Source organism: Musca domestica, unplaced genomic scaffold (genome assembly GCF_030504385.1).
Source record: "Musca domestica strain aabys unplaced genomic scaffold, Musca_domestica.polishedcontigs.V.1.1 27, whole genome shotgun sequence".
Classification (NCBI taxonomy): Eukaryota; Metazoa; Arthropoda; class Insecta; order Diptera; family Muscidae; genus Musca; species Musca domestica.
The window spans coordinates 10,869,250-10,889,734 of NW_026712286.1; the positions used below are offsets into that span (position 1 = coordinate 10,869,250).

Sequence of the window (20,485 nt, forward strand, 5' to 3'; positions counted from 1 at the left end):
ACCAAGTATTTCCCGAGTTATGGGGGTTAGAAAAGGTTACGCAATTTTTTTGAGAATTTAGAAATTTTGTACACGTGCAACTTTTTTATCATAACTTTGGTATTTGATGAGCTCCATCTATTTCATGAAAGAAAATTTCGAAGGCAGGCTATGCCTCTTTCAAAATCAAGTTACTTCATAAATATAAACCAAGTATATCCGGAGTTATGCTAACCCCCATGAGTTCACGCAAATTTTTAAAAATGTAGAGATTTTTTGCACATGGAAACTCTGGTATTTGATGAGATGTGTTAATATGCTTCAAGAACATTTTGAAAACAGATTTATATTCTATTAAAATCATGCCATTTTATAAATATGGACCAAGTATTTCCGGAGTTATGGGGTTTAGGAAATGTTTACGCAAAAATTTAAAGAACTTAGAAATTTTGTGCACTGACAACTTTTTCACAACAACTTTGGTATTTGATGAGATCCATCCATATCACTAAAGAAAATTTCGAAGGCAGGTTATAATTCTTTCAAAATCAAGTTACTTCATAAATATAAACCAAGTATATCCGGAGATATGGTGGTTAAAATGGGTGCACACAACATTTTAAAAAATGTTCACATTTTTTGCACATGGAAATATTTTCCCATAACTCTGGTATTTGATGAGTTGTGTTAATATCCTTCAGGAACATTTTGAAGACAGGTTTTTGTTCTCTCAAAATTATGTCATTTCAGAAATATAGACCAAATACGTCTGGAGTTATGGGGATTAGAAAATATTTACGCAGAAATTTAAAGAACTTAGAAATTTTATGCACGTGCAACTATTTTACCATAACTCTGATATTTGATGAGATCCATCCATTTCTTTAAAGAAAATTTCGAAGGCAGGCTATGCCTCTTTCAAAATCAAGTTTCTTCATAAATATAAACCATGTATAAAATGGGTTAAAAAGGGTTCACACAAAATGTTAAAAAATTTATACATTTTTTGCACATTGAAATATTTTCCCATAACTCTTTTATTTGATGAGTTGTGTTAATGTCCTTCAAGAACATTTTGAAGACAGGTTTTTGTTCTCTCAAAATTATGTCATTTCAAAAATATAGACCAAGTATTTCCGAAGTTATGGGGTTTAGAAAATGTTTACGCACAAATTTAAAGAACTTAGAAATTTTGTGCACATGCAACTTTTTTACCATAACTCTGGTATTTGATGAGATCCATCCATATCATTAAAGAAAATTTCGAAGGCAGCCTATAATTCTTTCAAAATCATTTAATTTCAAAAATATAGATGAAGTATTTCCGGAGTTGTGGGGGTTAGAAAAAGTTAACGAAAATTTTTAAAGAATTCATAAAAATTTGTGCCTTTAACATTTTTACCATATCTTTGGTATTTGATGAGCACCGTCCACACCATACAAGAAAATTTTAAGGACAGGTTATGTATCTTTCTAAATCAAGTTATTTCATAAATATAGACTAAGTATTTCCGGAGTTATGGGAATTAGAAAAAAATTACGCAAAATTTTAAAGAATTTCGAATTTCTATGCAAGTCGAAATATTTTACCATAACTCTGGTATTTGATGAGTTATGTTAATATGCTTCAAGAACATTTTGAAGACAGGTGTTTGTTCTCTCAAAATTATGTCATTTCAAAAATATAGACCAAATACTTCCGGAGTTATGGGGTTTTGAAAAGGTTACGCAATTTTTTTTAAGAATTTAGAAATTGTGTGCACCTGTAAATTTTTTTACCAAAACTATGGTATTTGATGAGTTCCATCCGTATCATGAAAAAAAATTTCGAAGGCAGGCTATGCCACTTTCAAAATCAAGTTACTTCCTAAATATAAACCAAGTATATTCGGAGTTATGGAGGTTAAAGTGGGTTCACACAAAATTTTAAAAAATGTAGATATTTTTTGCACATGGAAATATTTTACCATAACTCTGGCATTTGATGAGTTATGTTAATATGCTTCAAGAACATTTTGAAGACAGGTGTTTGTTCTCTCAAAATTATGTCATTTCAAAATATAGACCAAGTATTTCCCGAGTTATGGGGGTTAGAAAAGGTTACGCAATTTTTTTGAGAATTTAGAAATTTTGTACACGTGCAACTTTTTTATCATAACTTTGGTATTTGATGAGCTCCATCTATTTCATGAAAGAAAATTTCGAAGGCAGGCTATGTCTCTTTCCAAATCAAGTTACTTCATAAATATAAACCAAGTATTTCCGGAGTTATGGGGGTTAAAATGGGTTCACACAAAATTTTAAAAATGTAGAGATTTTTTGCACATGGAAGTATTTTCCCATAACTCTGGTATTTGATGAGTTGTGTTAATGTCTTTCAAGGACATTTTGAAGACGGGTTTTTGTTCTCTCAAAATTATGTCATTTCAAAATATAGACCAAGTATTTCCGGAGTTATGGGGTTTAGAAAAAGTTTACGCAAATTTTTAAAGAATTGATAAAAACTTGTACCGTTAACTTTTATCCCATATCTCTGGTATTTGATGAGCAACGTCCATACAATACAAGCAAATTTTAAACGCATGTTATGTATCTTTCTAAATCAAGTTATTGCATAAATATAGATCAAGTATTTCCGGAGTTATGGGGTTTTGAAAAAGTTTACGCAAAATTCGAAAGAATTAAGGAATTTTGTTCACTTGGCAACTTTTTACCATAACTCTAGTATTTGATGAGCTCCGTCAATACGATTGAAAATAATTTTAATGACATGCTATTCATCTTTCAAAATTAGTTTATTTCAAAGCTATAGACCAAGCATTTCCGGAGTTATGGGGGTTAGAAAAAGTTAACGAAAATTTTTCAAGAATTTATAATTGTTGTGCCCTTGGATATATTTGATAATATCTCTGGTATTTGATGAGCAACGTAAACACCATGTAAGAAAATGTTAAAGACAGGTTATGTATCTTTCTAAATCGAGTTATTTCATAATTATAGACAAAGTATTTCCAGAGTTATGGGGTTTTGAAAAAATTTACACAAAGTTAGAAAAAATTGAGAAATTTTGTGCACTTGGCAACTTTTTACCATAACTCTGGTATTTGATGAGCTGCGTCAAGGATTGAAGAGAATTTTAAAGGCAGGCTATTCATCTTTCAAAATTAGTTTATTTCAAAACTATAGACCAAGTATTTCCGAAGTTATGGCTCTTCAAAAATGACTACTCACAAATTTTCGAATATTTAAAATTGAATGTCCTTACAAATATTTTACTATAACTCAGGTATTGAATGAGTTACCTTAATATCGTTCGGGACTTTTGGGAAGCTAGGGTACTTCTCTTCTTGAATCCATTTATTTTTTAGAGATATTTTTAATTATTTCAAAAGTTATGGCCCGTGAAATATGGTTGCTTAAAATATCTTTAAAAGTTGAAAATTGAGATGCATGCATTTTTTGGGCTATAACTTTGGAGTTGGAGCAGATAGATCAAAATAATGAAAGAAAATATTGAAGAGTGTTCGTTCTTCTTTAAAAATCTGTTCAGTTTGCCGAGATAGTCTGATAATTGCGGAAGTTATGGCCTCTTAAGGGGCATTACGAAGAAAAAATTGTCTGTTTTGGAGTTTTCTAAGTTTTTTGCCATATCTCTTGGAATTGCTGCAGTATGTCCATAAAACTGAGTCCTGATTGAGGATATGGTGGCCTTAGTCTGAAATTGAATTATTTGTGCAATTATTTCCCTAAATATTTTATTTTAATATCTTCCATACAATAAACTAATTAAGTCCTCTTTTTCTTTGAAAAATCTCATTACAGCTTAATTACAGTTCAACGTGGTCCCCCCCTGCCCCTTGAAAAATCTCCAAGTCTCCCTCTGGCATCATTAAACATCTGTCTTGCATAAATCAAATTAAAATTCCCCTCTGGCCAATTTTTTAACTTCCAGAGGTCAAAAAATATGCATGGAACCCCCAATAAACCCAGTGACTAAAAGACGTAACCCCCATCCACCGGCCAAGTTAAGTTAAAAGAAAATCATGGTTAAACATAATGTGGAAATTGTGAAAACTGAAAATGGCATAAATGCGACGACGAAGGCGGCAACGAAACCCTCTGGGCAGGCGGCAAATGGAAATGCGGATACAGAGGATTTAAATGATGGCGGTGAAAATGGAACCACAGGTAAGTGTTCTGAAATGTGAGCTGGGTGGGGAGGGGGTTAAATTTGGTTGCCCCTTTTCGCAATGCAAAAATGGCCATTAAATCATTAGCTTAGGTGAGGGTTAATTGAATTATTAAATTGAGTAGATTATAGTTGGCGAACCTCACTTTTTCTCCATTTTTCTATCTGTTTCCTGGAAAACATAAAAAGGGGTCAAGTTTATGGGAATTTGTGCGGTAGGGTGGGGAAATGTGGCAGGGATAAAATGTAATAAATTAATTAAGAACAAAATTGTGGCGGCTAAACCGTTAACCCGCACACCAAAACTTATTTCCTCTACACGCAGCATGGCGTGCAATTTTTTATTTTGTTTTGCTGACTTTTTTTGTTTGCCTCGGAGCTTAGTTGATTTTTGGGGTGCCAGGGTCTCGTTCAGTGTTATGTCATGTTTAAACTGACAACAAAACCAGCAACTATAAAGTCAATTACAACAAGTTCACACCCTGGCCGAAACGAGGGTGGTATACTCAATTCGATTCGGATATCTCATAGCTTCCAATTTTTGTTATGCAACAACGCTATGGAGGCCATAACTTTTGAAATTGGAAGGCTATTTACAAAAAGTCAACGGATTTTGAAAAGGCACTATCTTGTCTTGAAAATATTCTTCAACAGCATTGATGTTGTTGCTAAAATACCCGAGATATCGGCGGAAAATCCTAGATATCTAAAGTTTGAAATTTTGTAAATATTTTTGGTAATCCCATTCCTGGGAACATAACTTCTGAAGTACTTGCAATATTTAAAAAAAGTCAACGGATTTTGAAGGAGCACTATCCTGCCTTGAAAATGTTCTTCAACAGCATTGATGTGGTTGCTAAAAAAACCCGAGATATCGGCGGAAAATCCTAGGTATCTGAAATTTTAAATTTTGTAAATATTCTCTGTAATCTCATTCCTGGGAACATAACTTCTGAAGTACTTGCAATATTTAAAAAAAGTCAAGGGATTGTGAAAGGGCACTATCCTGTCTTGAAAATGTTCTTCAACAGCATTGATGTGGTTGCCAAAATACCCGAGATATCGGCGGAAAATCCTAGGTATCTGAAGTTTGAAATTTTGTAAATGTTTTTGGTAATCCCATTCCTGGGAACATAACTTCTGAAGAACTTGCAATATTTAAAAAAAGGCAACGGATATTGAAGGAGCACTATCCTACCTTAGAAATGCTCTTCAACAGCATTGATGTGGTTACTAAAATACCCGAGATATCGGCGAAAAATTTTAGGTATCTGAAGTTTGAAATTTTGTAAATATTCTTTGTAATCCCATTCCTGGGAACATAACTTCTGAAATACCGGCACGATTTTAATGAAATAAATTAATTTGGATAGAGAAACATCCTCTCTCAAAAACGAGCGTGAACTGTAATCACGTAACTTGGCAAATTCCAGAGATATCGTATAATATATATCAAAACTCAAAAACTTGAAATTTTTTAAAATTTTGGGTAATGTTACTCTTTTGGCCATAACCTTTTCCAAAACCACTCAATCTCAGTGAAAATTGACAATTAAAGAAAAACATGCACTTTTGAAAATGTCTTCAAGTCATTTTTAGGTAGCTCGTTAAACACCAGAGATATGTTGAAAATTCCAAAATATCTTCATTCTTAAATATTCGAAAATTTTCTCCGTAGTCGAATTGCCCGGAATCTAATATCTGAAATAATGACAACATTTTTATGAAATAATTTTTTTTGGATAGAGGAGGATCTAGCCTTTATAAAATATTCCAATTATTCAAAATTTTAGTTAATAATTATGACTTAGCTCTTCAAATTCCAGAGATACCATGCAAAATGCAAACGAGCAAGATTCCCTATATTCATTATTACATGATCATAGCTCCTGAGATCTTTTGAGCAGCTTCATAATGTGACTTGATTTGGAAAGAGAAAAATCACGTCTTTAAAACTTATTGGCATTATTTGCTTATTTCTGTGAAAATAACAGAGTTATGGCCAAAAAATCATGAGCTTCTTAAATTTCAAATTATGTAATTATTTTGCGTAATGTTAATCTGGTGGTCATAACTTTGGAAATAATGGAAATATTTTTGTGAAATAAATTGATTCGGATAGAAGAATCACTGTATTCGAATATTTGTATGAATCACATTTGAGTAGCTCATCAAATTCCAGAGATATCTTGAAAATTTTCAATAAGTATAATTTTTTGAACATTTATAAAATTTTTTCCGATCGCAATCTGAAGGCCATATGTTTTGAAGTAATTGGAATATCTTTTCAATATACACTGATTGTGAAAGAGGAATATATACTCTACAAAATTTGTGACAATCACTACTCCTTAGCTCTTCAAATTCCAGAGTTATGGTACAAAATAATAGCTTGCGCAAAATTTATAATTTTTTGATAGGTTTTCATTTTTATTTTAAAAACCTCAAAACTTGAAAACTTATTGAAGTATCTTCATAAATTATATAATTTGGAAAGAATAACATCCTACCTTCCAAAATTTAGGCTCATTATGGTCCCATAACTCCGCAAATGCCAGAGATATATTCAAAAATTCACGACAATGCCAACTTGTTACTTTTGTTTGAAAAGTTTAATGTAGACTATAATTCAGTTGTAGAACTTAGTATATATTTCCCAAAATGGCTCAGACCTCCCTCGTCGTCTCCCCTATTTTTTCGACAACGCTCAACAAGTACCTCAAAGTCATGGTCACTCGCTCCCCCAACCCATACAACGAAAATATGACTGACAAACATTCCACCTCCCATGGCATGATAGCGAAAGTTCATGCTGCGTTTTTTTTTTTTTTTTGTATAAAGGCTTGTCCACCCTGCAGATAATAGACACGGTCATGATGATGATGATGATTGCGATGATATTTTATATTTGGAGGTTATAAATTTAGTTTGTATGGGGGAGCCGTAATGATGTTAGTAATTGTCAGGGTGTTTATTGTCCACGTTGCTGTGTTGGCTTTTGTTTTGAAATTCTCATGAATGTGAGCAATCAACACTTTGTGATTTGGGTAGAACTTTGACATGACAGAACAACTTGTGCAAAAAAGTAAGAAAATTTAACCACTTTAACTTTTTGCACAAAGAGGAGAAAGTTCACGAAACAAGTTCGCTTGATGAGGGCACTTGTCTTTGGAGGAAGTTTTTCGCTCCAAGGAATGGCTAGGGTATAAAGGGCTATGGCATTGGGAATTATATATTTTCGTTTGGGATATAGTTCCGAAAAAAAATCTGAAAATGGAGATGTTTTGAAATTTCCAGCTTCCGACAAAAATAATGGTCGAACAAAATTTACTCTTCCTATTTTTTTCACAAATACTCTGGAATTAGTTGAGTTACGTGAACGCAATAAAGGAAAGTATTGAAGAAGGATTCCTTATCTTTCAATACCACTTTTTTTCATAAAAATATTCCAACTATTTCGAAAGTTGTGGCTATTTGAATGTGACTACAAAAGTTCAAAATAAAATTGGAAATTTTGCGTTCACATAATTATGGTAGGATATCTCGCGAATTTAAAGAGTTACATAATTGTGATTCATTAATATTGTGTAGGCTAACTGCCGATCTTTCCAAAATAAGTTATTTCGAAAAGATACTGGAACTATTTTAGAAGTTAGGACGTCTAAAACCCGCATACGCAAGATTTTCAAAAATCTGAAAAAAATCTTGCTTGTTATAATTTATCCCATAACTTGCGTGTCTAATGAGTTACATTAAAAAAGCTAAGGAAGAACTGGAAGCCCCAGCTTTCTTTTTTTGAAATCAAATGGTTTTAGAAATATATTAAAATTATTTCAAAAGTTATGCCCTGAGAATTGTAAATACGAAAATTTTTAAAAAAATTCCAAAAAAAGGCTCATGAAATTATTTTACGATAACTCTGTTATTTGATGAGTTACATCTATTTAATTGCATGAAACATTGAAGATAGGGTTCTGTTCTACTTAAATCAAGTTATTTGAGATAAATATCTCAACTTATTCCAAAGTTATGGTCAAATGAATATGATTACGCAAAATTTTTGAAAAATCTAAAAAATTGTGCTCAGCATTTATGTTAAGATAACTTTAAAATTTCATGAGCTACATCCATGTAATTAGAGAATATATTGAAGAGGTTGACTTCTTCATTCAGAATCAGATTATTTCATAAAGATATTCCCATTACTCTAAGAGTTATGGCTTATATAAAATGCTTACGCAAAATATTCCAAATTGTTTATATTTAGAGCAACTAATAATATTTTACGATAACTCTGGTATTTGATGAGCTACATCTAAATAGTTGGAGAAAATATTGAAGACGTTGTATTATTCTTTCAGATTCAAGTTATTTCATAGTAATATTTTAGTAACTTTAAGAGTTATGGTTTATATAAAATGTTTGCGCAAAATATTGAAATTGTGTAAATTTCGTGCAATTGATAAAAGTTAACGATAACTCTGGTGTTTGAAGAGCTACGTGAATGTAGCTAATAAAAATATTGAAGACAGGATTTTTCTCTTTCAGAATCAAGTAATTTTATAAAGATATTCCCATTGGTTTAGAAGTTATGGTCATTAAGCTATTGTTACGCAAGATATTTACAATTTTTTATATTTTGGGTAATTGATAATATTTTACCACAACTCTGGTAGTTGTTAAGCTACATCATCCTGGTTTGAGAACATGTTGAAGGAGTTGTATTTTTCTTTCAGAATCAATTTCATTCATAAAGATATTCCGATTACTTTACGAATTATGGCCTATAGAAAATTATGACGGCAAATATTCAAAGAAATTATTTTTTGTGTTCTCCATAATATTTTACGATAACTCTGGAATTGAATGAGCTACGTAAATATATTTAATAAAAATATTGGTGAGAGGTACTTTTTCTTTCAGTGTGAAATATTTTTATAAAGATATTTCCATTAGTTTAGGAGTTATCGCCTTTTAATTATGATTACGCAGAATATTTAAACATGTTTATATTTTGTGCAATTGATAATATTTTACGATAACTCTGGTACCATTTGAGCTACTTGAATGTAGTTAAGGAAGGTATTGTTGGCAGGTTTTTCCTCTTTCAGAACCAGGAAATTTCATAAAAATATTCCCACTACTGTAGAAGTTATGGCTTATATTAAAGGCTTGCGCAAAATATTGAAAACATTTCTCATTTTGTGCAATTGATAATATTTTACGATAACTCTGGTATTTGATGAGCTACGTGAATGTAGTTAAGGAAGGCACTCTAGGCAGTATTTTTCTCTTTCAGAATCAGAAAATATCATAAAAATATTCCCACTACTTTATGAGTTATAGCTTATATGAAATGCTTGCTCAAAATATTAAAAACATGTCTTATTTTGTGCAATTTGTATTTTGTTACCATAACTATGGTATTTCATGAGCTACATGAATGCATTTAAAGAGGGTATTGTAGGCAGGCTTTTCCTCTTTCAGAATCAGAAAATGTAATTAAAATATTCCCATTATTTTAAGAGTTATGGCCTATATAAAATGTTTACGCAAAATATTGAAAACATTTCTTATTTAGTGCAATTAATAATATATTTCCATAACTATGGTATTTGATGAGCTACATAAATATAGTTAAGAAAAGTGTTGAAGACAGACTTATCTTCTTTCAGAATCAGAAAATTTCATAAAATTATTCCCATTATTTCACGAGTTATGGTCTATAGAAAATTGTAACGCAAACTATGTAAAAATTCTTATATTTTTTGCAATTGATGATACTTTACTATAACTCTGGTATTACATGAGTTAGATCAATTCCACTGAAGAAAGTTTTAAAGACGACATCCTTTGCTTTCAGAATCAATTTATTTCGAAGAAATATATTCAATATTTTTGAAGTTATGCAAAAATGTCTATATTCACTATTTTGGTAAACTCGACATCTACTCTTCAGCTTTGTTTCCATTTTCCAATATTTTCTGTTCTCGACATGTCATTATTATCAAGTATTGTTGTTGATATCAGGACACTAATGAGAAATGATTTTTTCTTCCCCTCCCCCATCTCTCTCCCATAGAGACCCAGAACATCCATCCATTCATTCCATTCCATTTCGAATCCTTTTGTTTATATCTTTGCCATTCGAAACGCCAAAATATTTTATTTTCGGCCAGAGAACAATTGCCGAAGAATCCTCGAATGGTGTCAGGAAGATATTTCGAGATGTCAAAATCACTCAATGACTTTGCTGTCTTGAGGAAGAGATTTCCTCCAGTAATGAGGGGGGAGTACTACACCATTGACTTGACATTAAGGACTCTGACCTCATTTTCGCCGAGAAAATGATAAGGATAATGTGGTGTGATGTGAATGGTTGGATGTAATCGTGTGTTGGTGTGTGTGAAGTGCCCATTTCTGATGTTCCAATTTATTTATCATGAATGTGATGTGGGGACCATAAATGTGTCAGGAAATAAAAGGTCCTTGTGCCATTATCTTTAAATCATTAAAAATCGACCATTGATTTTAAATTGCCATCCGACAGATTTTGTTTTTGTGTTTCAGTTTTTTTGGTTTTTTTGTTTTTATCCTGCAGCTGGTGCTGTTGTTTTACATATACCCCTGCAAAGCCTTGGGCATTGTCTTTACCACACTCGAATATATCCTGCCAATATATTACCTTAATAAATATTGACAATATTAAATATGTTATGCCCCTTAACGATGTGGGACATATGCATCATTATCCATGGCTTCATCGTCCGCATCATCATCATCATCGTCCTGTGAATGAACTTCATTTTGGTTATGAATTTTTTTCCCTGATTGTCTTCAGGACACCTTAAGGACATCTTCAGTACCAAACACAAGCCATTGGGGAGCGTACGAATTAAATTGGAATTTTTGCGGAATCTCATCATAATGATGATATTGAAGCCTTATTAAGGCAGAAGTTCCCAAACTTTTTTTTTCAAATTGGATTTTTAAGAAGAATTTTTTCCCAATTTTTTTAAATATTTTTTTGAGCGGCAAAAGGATGTCAATTTATTTTATACCCTCCACCATAGTATGGAGGGTATATTAAGTTTGTCATTCCTTAGCTTCCGAACGAAATGAAGTAGGTTGATAAAATTTTACTCAAATGCGTATTATGTCTGACTTTTGGTATTGAAAATGGGCCATGTAGGTCCACGTCTTCGTATAGCCCCCATATAACGGTACCTCCCGATATTCGGTATTTTGATGAATTTAGCGGCATTATTTACCAGAATTGTTTCAAATTTGGTATTTGAAGTTCGTAATAGATACTACAACATAAAACAGAAAATGGGTCATGTAGGTCCACGTCTTCGTATAGCCCCCATATAATGGGACCTCCCGATATTCGGTATTTTGATGAATTTAGCGACATTATTTACCGGAATTGTTTCGCATTTGGTATTTGAAGTTCGCAATGGATGCTACATCCTAAGACAGAATATGAGTCATATAGGTCCACATCCTCGTATAGCCCCCATATAACTGTACCCCCTATATTCGGTATTTTGATGATTTTAGCGGCATTATTTACCGGAATTGTTTCAAAATCGGTATTTACAGTTCGTAATGGGAACTACAGCCTACGACGGAAAATTGTCTATGCAGGTCCACGTCTTCGTATAGCCCCCATATAACGGTACCTCCCGATATTCGGTATTTTGATGATTTTAGCGTCATTATTTACCGGAATTGTTTCAAATTTGGTATTTGAAGTTCGTCATGGATGCTACAACCTAAGACAGAAAATGAGTCATGTAGGTCCACGTCTTCGTATAGCCCCCATATAACGTTACCTCCCGATATTCGGTATTTTTATGATTTTAGCGGGATTATTTACCGGAACTGTTTCAAAATTGATATTTGAAGTTCGTAAAGGATACGACATCCTCAAACAAAAAATGAGCCACGTAGGTCCACGTCTTCGTACAGCCCCCATATAACTGTACCTCCCGATATTAGGTATTTTGATGATTTTAGCGACATTATTTACCGGAATTGTTTCAAATTTGGTATTTGAAGTTCGCAATGGATGCCACAGCCTAAGACAGAAAATGAGCCATGTAGGTCCACGTCTTCGTCTAGCCCCCATATAGATGTACCTCCCGATATTCGGAATTTTGATGATTTTAGCGGCATTATTTACCGGAATTATTTCAAAATTGATATTTGAAGTTCGCAATGGATACCACAGCCTAAGACGGAAAATTATCTGTGCAGGTCCACGTCTTCGTATAGCCCCCATATAACGGTAGCTCCCGATATTCGGTATTTTTATGATTTTGGCGACATTATTTACCGGAATTGTTTGAAATTTGGTATTTAAAGTTCGTAATGGATGCTACAGCCCAAGACTGCAAATGAGCCATGTAGGTCCACGTCTTCGTATAGCCCCCATATAACGATACCTCCCGATATTCGGTATTTTGATGATTTTAGCGACATTATTTACCAGAATTGTTTCAAATTTGGTATTTAAAGTTCGCCATAGATACCACAGCCTCAGACAGAAAATGAGCCATGTAGGTCCACGTCTACGCATAGCCCCCATATAACGGTATCACCCTATATTCGGTATTTTGATAATATTAGCGGCATTATTTACCGGAGTTGTTTTAAATTTGGTATTTGAAGTTCGCAATGGATACCACAGCCTAAGACAGAAAATGAGCCATGTGGGTCCACGTCTTCGTATAGGCCCCATATAACTGTACCTCCCCGATATTCGGTATTTTGATGATTTTAGCGGCATTATTTACCGGAATTGTTTCAATTTTGGTATTTGAAGTTCGCAATGGATACCACAGCCTAAGACAGAAAATGAGCCATATAGGTCCACGTCTTCGTATAGCCCCCATATAGATGTACCCCCGATATTCGGTATTTAGATGATTTAAGCGACATTATTTACCAGAATTGTTTCAAATTTGATATTTGAAGTTCGTAATGGATACCACAGCCTAAGCCAGAAAATGAGCCATGAGGGTCTTCGCATAGCCCCCATATAACTGTACCTCCCGATATTCGGTATTTTGATGATTTAAGCGACATTATTAACCGGAAATGTTGCAAATTTGGTATTTGAAGTTCGCAATGGGTATCACAGCCTATGACAGGAGATTGCAGGTCCACGCCTTCGTATAGCCCCCACACATCGGTACCCCCTATATTCGGTATTTTGATGATTTTAGCGGCATTATTTACCGGAATTGTTTCAAATTTGGTATTTGAAGTTCGCAAGGGATACCTCAGCCTAAGACAGAAAATTGTATGTGCAGGTCTACGTGTTCGTATAGCCCCCACACAACGGTACCTTCCGATATGAGGTATTTTGATGATTTTAGCGACATTATTCACCGGAATTGTTTCAAATTTGGTATTTGAAGTTCGTAATGGATGCTACAGCCTATGACAGAAAATTGTCTGTGCAGGTCCAGATTTTCGTATGGGGTCTACCTCCCAAAATTTAAAATTTTAACAGAATTTTTTTAAGATTTTATTTTTTGAAAATTCCCAAATTTGCACCAAATGGTGGAGGTTATTCAAAGTTCAGCCCGGCCGAACTTACAACTTTTTTCCTTGTTTTGAATTGCCAAATGTTGTCAATTTATTTTCTCTTAATAATTTTTCTCGTATTCAAGAAAATACATTTCTTTATTCCGATTTTTCTGCTTTTGAGTTATCTTTGGCGGTTTCAAGCACTGAACCGAAGCCCTTGAATAAAAGACTCGTTTAATTACCGTTTCTGACAGATACAAAAATGGGATTTTTTAATCGATTTCGTAGGGCAAAAGGAGGAAGGCTTCTCCTCCATCATCAATACAATTGCCAAGTATTGGAGAGTAGCAACAAAAAAAAAAAAAAAAAAAAAATAGAATCTGATTTCAATTAGTGCCTGTGAAAGGTAAGAAACCTAAATGGATTTCTGTTTATGGGAAAACTCTTTTTCCATTTTCTTATTGGCCATCAAAAAAACAACAAACAATTCCGCAAAAAAAAAACCGGGAAAGAGGAAACCGCAATTGCTTTGAATACCCTGGTTGACTCTATTTGTGGCAATCAATGCCTAAGCCATTCATTGTTGAAGTGTGTGTGATAAACATTACTTGGCATAAACAGAAACCAGCTCCCCCCATCCCTTCTCCACCTCCTCCCTCCTTTTTTTTCCTTTTTCTTGGAATTGTGATTTGTTTTTGTGGAAACTATTATTTGATGGCGGTTCATCGCCCAGTGACGACATTTCATTGTAGCGAACGTGTCTAAAAGGGGATTTTTTTCAATTTCTGATCCTCTTGCCATTACCCCCAACCTTTGCCCATTAGGTCCCTTAGACTGGTAAACAATTTAGCAAAGCCTCCATCAACATTGTGGTATTTTTTCCTAAACAAAACCAAATATTTGTTGTAATGGCGCTTCTTGGTATTTAGTAACGTCGTTGCCATCATAAAATTTCAATTCGTGATTTTTTGTTGAATTTTTTGGTTGCCACACATAAGGTGGAAAGTGGGGAGGGAAATGTGGAAAACAATTCAAATGAATAAGCGTGGGTTTTTTAAAAAAATATTTTTTCAACTTCTGAATAAACGTGGATTTTTAAAAAAATATATTTTTTCAACTTCTGAATAAACGTGGATTTTTTAAAAAATATTTTTTCAACTTCTGAATAAACGTGGATTTATTAAAAAATATTTTTTCAACTTCTGAATAAACGTGGATTTTTTAAAAAATATTTTATCAACTTCTGAAAAAACGTGGATTTATTAAAAAATATTTTTTCAACTTCTGAATAAACGTGGATTTATTGAAAATATTTTTTCAACTTCTGAATAAACGTGGATTTATTAAAAAATATTTTTTCAAAGTTCGAAGCAACGTGGATTTATTAAAAACTATTTTTTTAAAGTTCGAAGCAACGAGGAATTAAAAAATATTTTTTCAAAGTTCAAAGCAACGTGGATTTATAAAAAATTATTGTTTCAAAGTTCGAAGCAACATGGATTTATTAAAAAAATATTTTTTCAAAGTTCCAAGCAACGTGGATTTATTAAAAAAATATTTTTTTCAAAGTTCGAAGCAACATAGATTTTTTAAAAAATATTTGTTCAACTTCTGAATAAACATGGATTTTTAAAAAAAATGTTTTTTTTTTCAAATTCTGAATAAACGTGGATTTTTCAAAAAATGTTTTTTCAACTTCTGACTGAACGTGGATTTATTAAAAAAATATTTTTTCAACTTCTGAATGGACGTGGATTTATTAAAAAATATTCTTTCAAATTTAAAATCAACGTGGATTTTTTAAAAAATATTTTTTTCAACTTCTGAATAAACGTGGATTTATTAACAAATATTTTATCAAAGTTCAAAGCAACGTGGATTTATTAAAAAAATATTTTTACAAAGTTCGAAGCAACGTGGAGTTTTTAAAAAAATATTTTTTCAAAGTTCGAAGCAACGTGGATTTATTAAAAAATATTTTTTCAAATTTCGAAGCATCGTGGATTTATTAAAAAAATATTTTTTCAACTTCTAAATAAACGTGGATTTTTAAAAAAAAATATTTTTCAAAGTTCGAAGCAACGTGGATTTATTAAAAAGTATTTTTTTCAAAGTTCGAAGCAACGTGGATTTATTAAAAAAATATATTTTTTCAACTCCTGAATAAACGTGGATTTTTTAAAAAATATTTTTTCAACTTCTGAATAGACGTGGATTTTTTAAAAAATATTTTTTCAACTTCTGAATGACCGTGGGATTTTTTAAAAAATATTTTTTCATGGTTCGAAGCAACGTGGATTTATTAAAAAATATTTTTTCAACTTCTGAATAAACGTGGATTTTTTAAAAAATATTTTTTCAACTACTGAATAAACGTGGAATTTTAAAAAATATTTTTTCAACTTCTGAATTTTTTAAAAAATATTTTTTCAATTTCTGAATAAACGTGGATTTATTAAAAAATATTTTTCAACTTCTGAATAACCGTGGCAATGTGGATTTTTTAAAAAATATTTTTTCAACTTCTGAATAACCGTGGCAATGTGGATTTTTTAAAAAATATTTTTTCAACTTCTGAATGAACGTGGATTTATAAAAAAATATTTTTTCAAAGTTCGATGCGATTTTTTAAAAAATATTTTTTCAAAGTTCGAAGCAACGTGGATTTATTAAAAAATATTTTTTCAAAGTTCGAAGCAACGTGGAAATATTTTTTCAAAGTTCAAAGCAACGTGGAAATATTTTTTCAAAGTTCAAAGCAACGTGGATTCATTAAAAAATATTGTTTCAAACTTCGAAGCAACGTGGATTTATTAAATATCTTTTGTTTTCAAAGTTCGAAGCAACGTGGATTTGTTAAAAAATATTTTCTCAAAGTTCGAAGCAACGTGGATTTGTTAAAAAATATTTTTTCAAAGTTCGAAGAAACGTGAATTTATTAAAAAACATATTTTTTTTCAAAGTTCGAAGCAACGTGGATTTATTAATTTTTTTCAGAGTTTGAAGCAACGTGGATTTTTAAAAAATATTTTTTCAACTTCTGAATAAACGTGGATTTTTTTTAGAAATATTTTTTCAAATTTCGAAGCAACGTGGATTTATTAAAAAATATTTTTTCAAAGTTCGAGACAAAGAAGATTTTTCAAAAAATATTTTTTCAAAGTTCCAAGCAACGCGGATTTATTAAAAAATATTTTTTCAAAGTTCGAAGCAACGTGGATTTTTTAAAAAAATATTTTTTCAAAGTTCGAGACAAAGAAGATTTTTCAAAAAATATTTTTTCAAAGTTCGAAGCAACGTGGATTTATTAAAATAATATTAAAAATATTTTTTCAAAGTTCGAAGTAACGTGGATTAATTAAAAAATATTTTTTTAAAGTTCGAAGCAACGTGGATTTATTAAAAATTATTTTTTCAACTTCAGAATAAACGTGGATTTATTAAAAAATATTTTTTCAACTTCTGAAGCAACGTGGATTTATTAAAAAATATTTTTTCAAAGTTCGAAGCAACGTGGAATTTTTAAAAAATATTTTTTTAACTTCTGAATAAACGTGGATTTAAAAAATTCAAATTCTGAATAAACATGGATTTTCTAAAAAAAATTTTTTTAAAGTACGAGAAAACGTGGATTCATTAAAAATATTTTTTCAAAGTTCGAAAAATGTTTTTTTCAACTTCTGAATAAACGTGGATTTTTTAAAAAATATTTTTTTTATTTTCTGAATAAACGGGGATTTTTCAAAAAATATTTTTTCAACTTGTGAATAAACGTGGATTTTTTAAAAAATATTTTTTCAACTTGTGAATAAACGTGGATTTTTTAAAAAATATTTCTTCAACTTCTGAATAAATGCTGATTTTTTAAAATATATTTTTTCAACTTCTAAATAAATGTGGATTTGTTAACAAATAATTTTTCAAAGTTCAAATCAACGTGGATTTATTAAAAAAATATTTTTCAACTTCTGAATGAACGTGGATTTATTAAAAAATATTTTTTCAAAGTTCACAGCAACGTGGATTTATTAAATAATTATTTTTTCAAAGTTCGAAACAACGTGGATTTATTAAAAAATATTTTTTCAAACTTCGAAACAACGTGGATTTATTAAAAAATATTTTTTCAAACTTCGAAGCAACGTGGATTTATTACAAAATATTTTTTTTCAAACTTCGAAGCATTGTGGATTAATTAAAAAATATTTTTTCAAACTTCGAAGCAACGCGGATTTATAAAAAAAAATATATTTTCAAGGTTTGAAGCAACGTGCATTTATTAAACGTTGAACTACATCCTATGACCTTAGCCGCATTTTTACTTGGTTTATCTCAGTTCAACAATTTTTTCTTAAGATCCCCTTCCATTTTCAAAAAAAATCTAAGTTTCGGAACACAATCCTTTAATTCTTATACCCTCCATCCCACTCCCACTCATCCCTTTTTTAATGTCTTTATTATTTTTGTTTTTTTTTTTTCTTGGAACAAAAGAGCTCTAGCATATTTCCTTTACAACTATGCAACACGTTCGTTCATGCTGCCATCAGAACCTATAAAACGAGAATCTTTATAACTTCATATCCGAACATATAATGTTACATTTTTAACTGCCAGTCAGCCAGTCAGTCAGTCGTTTCATGTACTTAACACTGCTTTTAGTTGGTTTAAACTTTAAGTTGTGCTAAAGCTGCGACATACTCCATGGTGTGCTCCACGATGCATGCAGGATGTTACAAAGTTAAACAGATTTTACAAGGATATGGAAGAAGCAACGAAAAAAAATGACAGCCAGCAAACAGAAAGTAAGTCATTCGGAGATGAAACTTATAACCTAAGAATACAGGAAATCCAAATCCACCCTACCCATTTCTGTATCCCCCTGTCTCCCTGCTGGGGTCCTTGCCATCCTTATAACTTAATATTACAATATTATTAGATATTGCAGAGCAAAAATATGGATCCGTTAAATTTTCAATAAGCACCATATGGTGTACGGCTACCAAGCAGGATATAATGGAGCAATTTTATTAAGTCCTTGATGCCGGGATATGGCTGAAGTCCTTAAACTTCAAATGACCAACGCATGGTGGTGTTCTCTTCTCTATTTGTCGGTATTTGTAAATTTGTTATGACAGCCCCTACCATCCAAATGAACAAAATCTGGAAAGAGAAACGAATAAACATTTATTTCCGAAACTTTATGATGATGGGTTTGATTTGACACTGAAATGAAATAATCGAAAAATCGGTAATGAAAATTAATTGTAAATCTGTTCATGTCTTAATTACATTGTTATTTTAATGAGGACAAATTAAATTGTTTTGCAATGGATGGCGTATGATTGATGTTAATGGGGGTTCAATGGGGCGTATTATCATTTCCTTAGTTTTAAAAATAACAAAATAAATATTTTTTAATAAATTAACGTTGCTTGGAACTTTAAAAAATATTTTTTAATAAATCCACGTTTCTTGGAAATTTGAAAAAATATTTTTAATAAATCCACGTTGCTTCGAACTTTGAAAATACATTTTTTAATAAATCCACGTTGCTTCGAACTTTGGAAAAATATTTTTTAATAAATCCACGTTTATTCCGAAGATGAAAAAATATTTTTTTTAACCCACGTTTATTCCGAAGATGAAAAAATATTTTCTAAAAAATCCACTTTTATTCAGAAGTTGAAAAAATATTTTTTAATAAATCCACGTTTATTCCGAAGATGAAAAAATATTTTTTTTAACCCACGTTTATTCCGAAGATGAAAAAATATTTTCTAAAAAATCCACTTTTATTCAGAAGTTGAAAAAATATTTTTTAATAAATCCACGTTTATTCCGAAGATGAAAAAATATTTTTTAAAAAATCCACGTAGCCTTGAACTTTAAGAAAATATTTTTTAAAAAATCCATATTTATTCAAAAGTTGAAAAAAATATATTTTAAAAAGTCCACGTTTATTCAAAAGTTAAAAAAATATTTTTTAAAAAGTTCACGTTGCTTCGGACTTCGAAAAAAATATTTTTTAAAAAATCCACGTTGCCTCAGACTTTGAAAAAACATTTTTTAAAAAATCTACTTTGCTTCGGACTTTGAAAAAATATTTTTTAATAAATCCACGTTGCCTCAGACTTTGAAAAAATATTTTTTAATAAATCCACGTTGCCTCGGACTTTGAAAAAATATTTTTTAATAAATCCACGTTGCCTAGGACTTTGAAAAAATATTTTTTTAAAAAACCCACGTTGCCTCGGACTTTGAAAAAAATATTTTTTAAAAAATCCACGTTGCCTCGGACTTTGAAAAAAATATTTTTTTATAAATCCACGTTGCTTGGAACTTTGAAAAAATATTTTTTAATAAATCCACGTTGCTTCGAACTTTGAAAAAATATTTTTTTACAAAACCAACTTTCCTTGGAACTTTGAAAAAAAAATGTTTTTAATAAATCCACGTTGCTTCGAACTTTGAAAAAATATTTTTTAATAAATCCACGTTGCTTGGAACTTTGAAAAAATATTTTTTAATGAATCCACGTTGCTTGGAACTTAAAAAAAATATTTTTTAATAAATCCACTTTGCTTGGAACTTTGAAAAAATATTTTTTAATAAATCTACGTTGCTTCGAACTTTGAAAAAATATTTTTTAATAAATCCACGTTGCTTCGAACTTTGAAAAATATTTTTTAATAAATCCACTTTTATTCAGAAGTTGAAAAACTATTTTTTAATAAATCCACGTTGCTACGAACTTTGAAGAAATATTTTTTGAAAAAT

The 20,485-nt window shown here is 31.1% G+C and overlaps 1 protein-coding gene across 5 annotated transcripts in view; it reads left to right on the forward strand.

Annotated features, from left to right (window-relative positions):
- The window catches only part of LOC101893904 (adenylate cyclase type 2), a 172,539-nt gene that overhangs the window by 42,006 nt on the left and 110,048 nt on the right, over nt 1-20,485 (forward strand). For all 5 annotated transcript variants that reach the window (XM_059124069.1, XM_059124074.1, XM_059124071.1 and 2 more), the window contains exon 3: nt 3,802-4,167. In XM_059124069.1, the coding sequence (XP_058980052.1) occupies nt 4,023-4,167 (145 nt within the window). In that variant the 5' untranslated portion in view covers nt 3,802-4,022. The remainder of the gene's footprint in view (nt 1-3,801; nt 4,168-20,485) is intronic.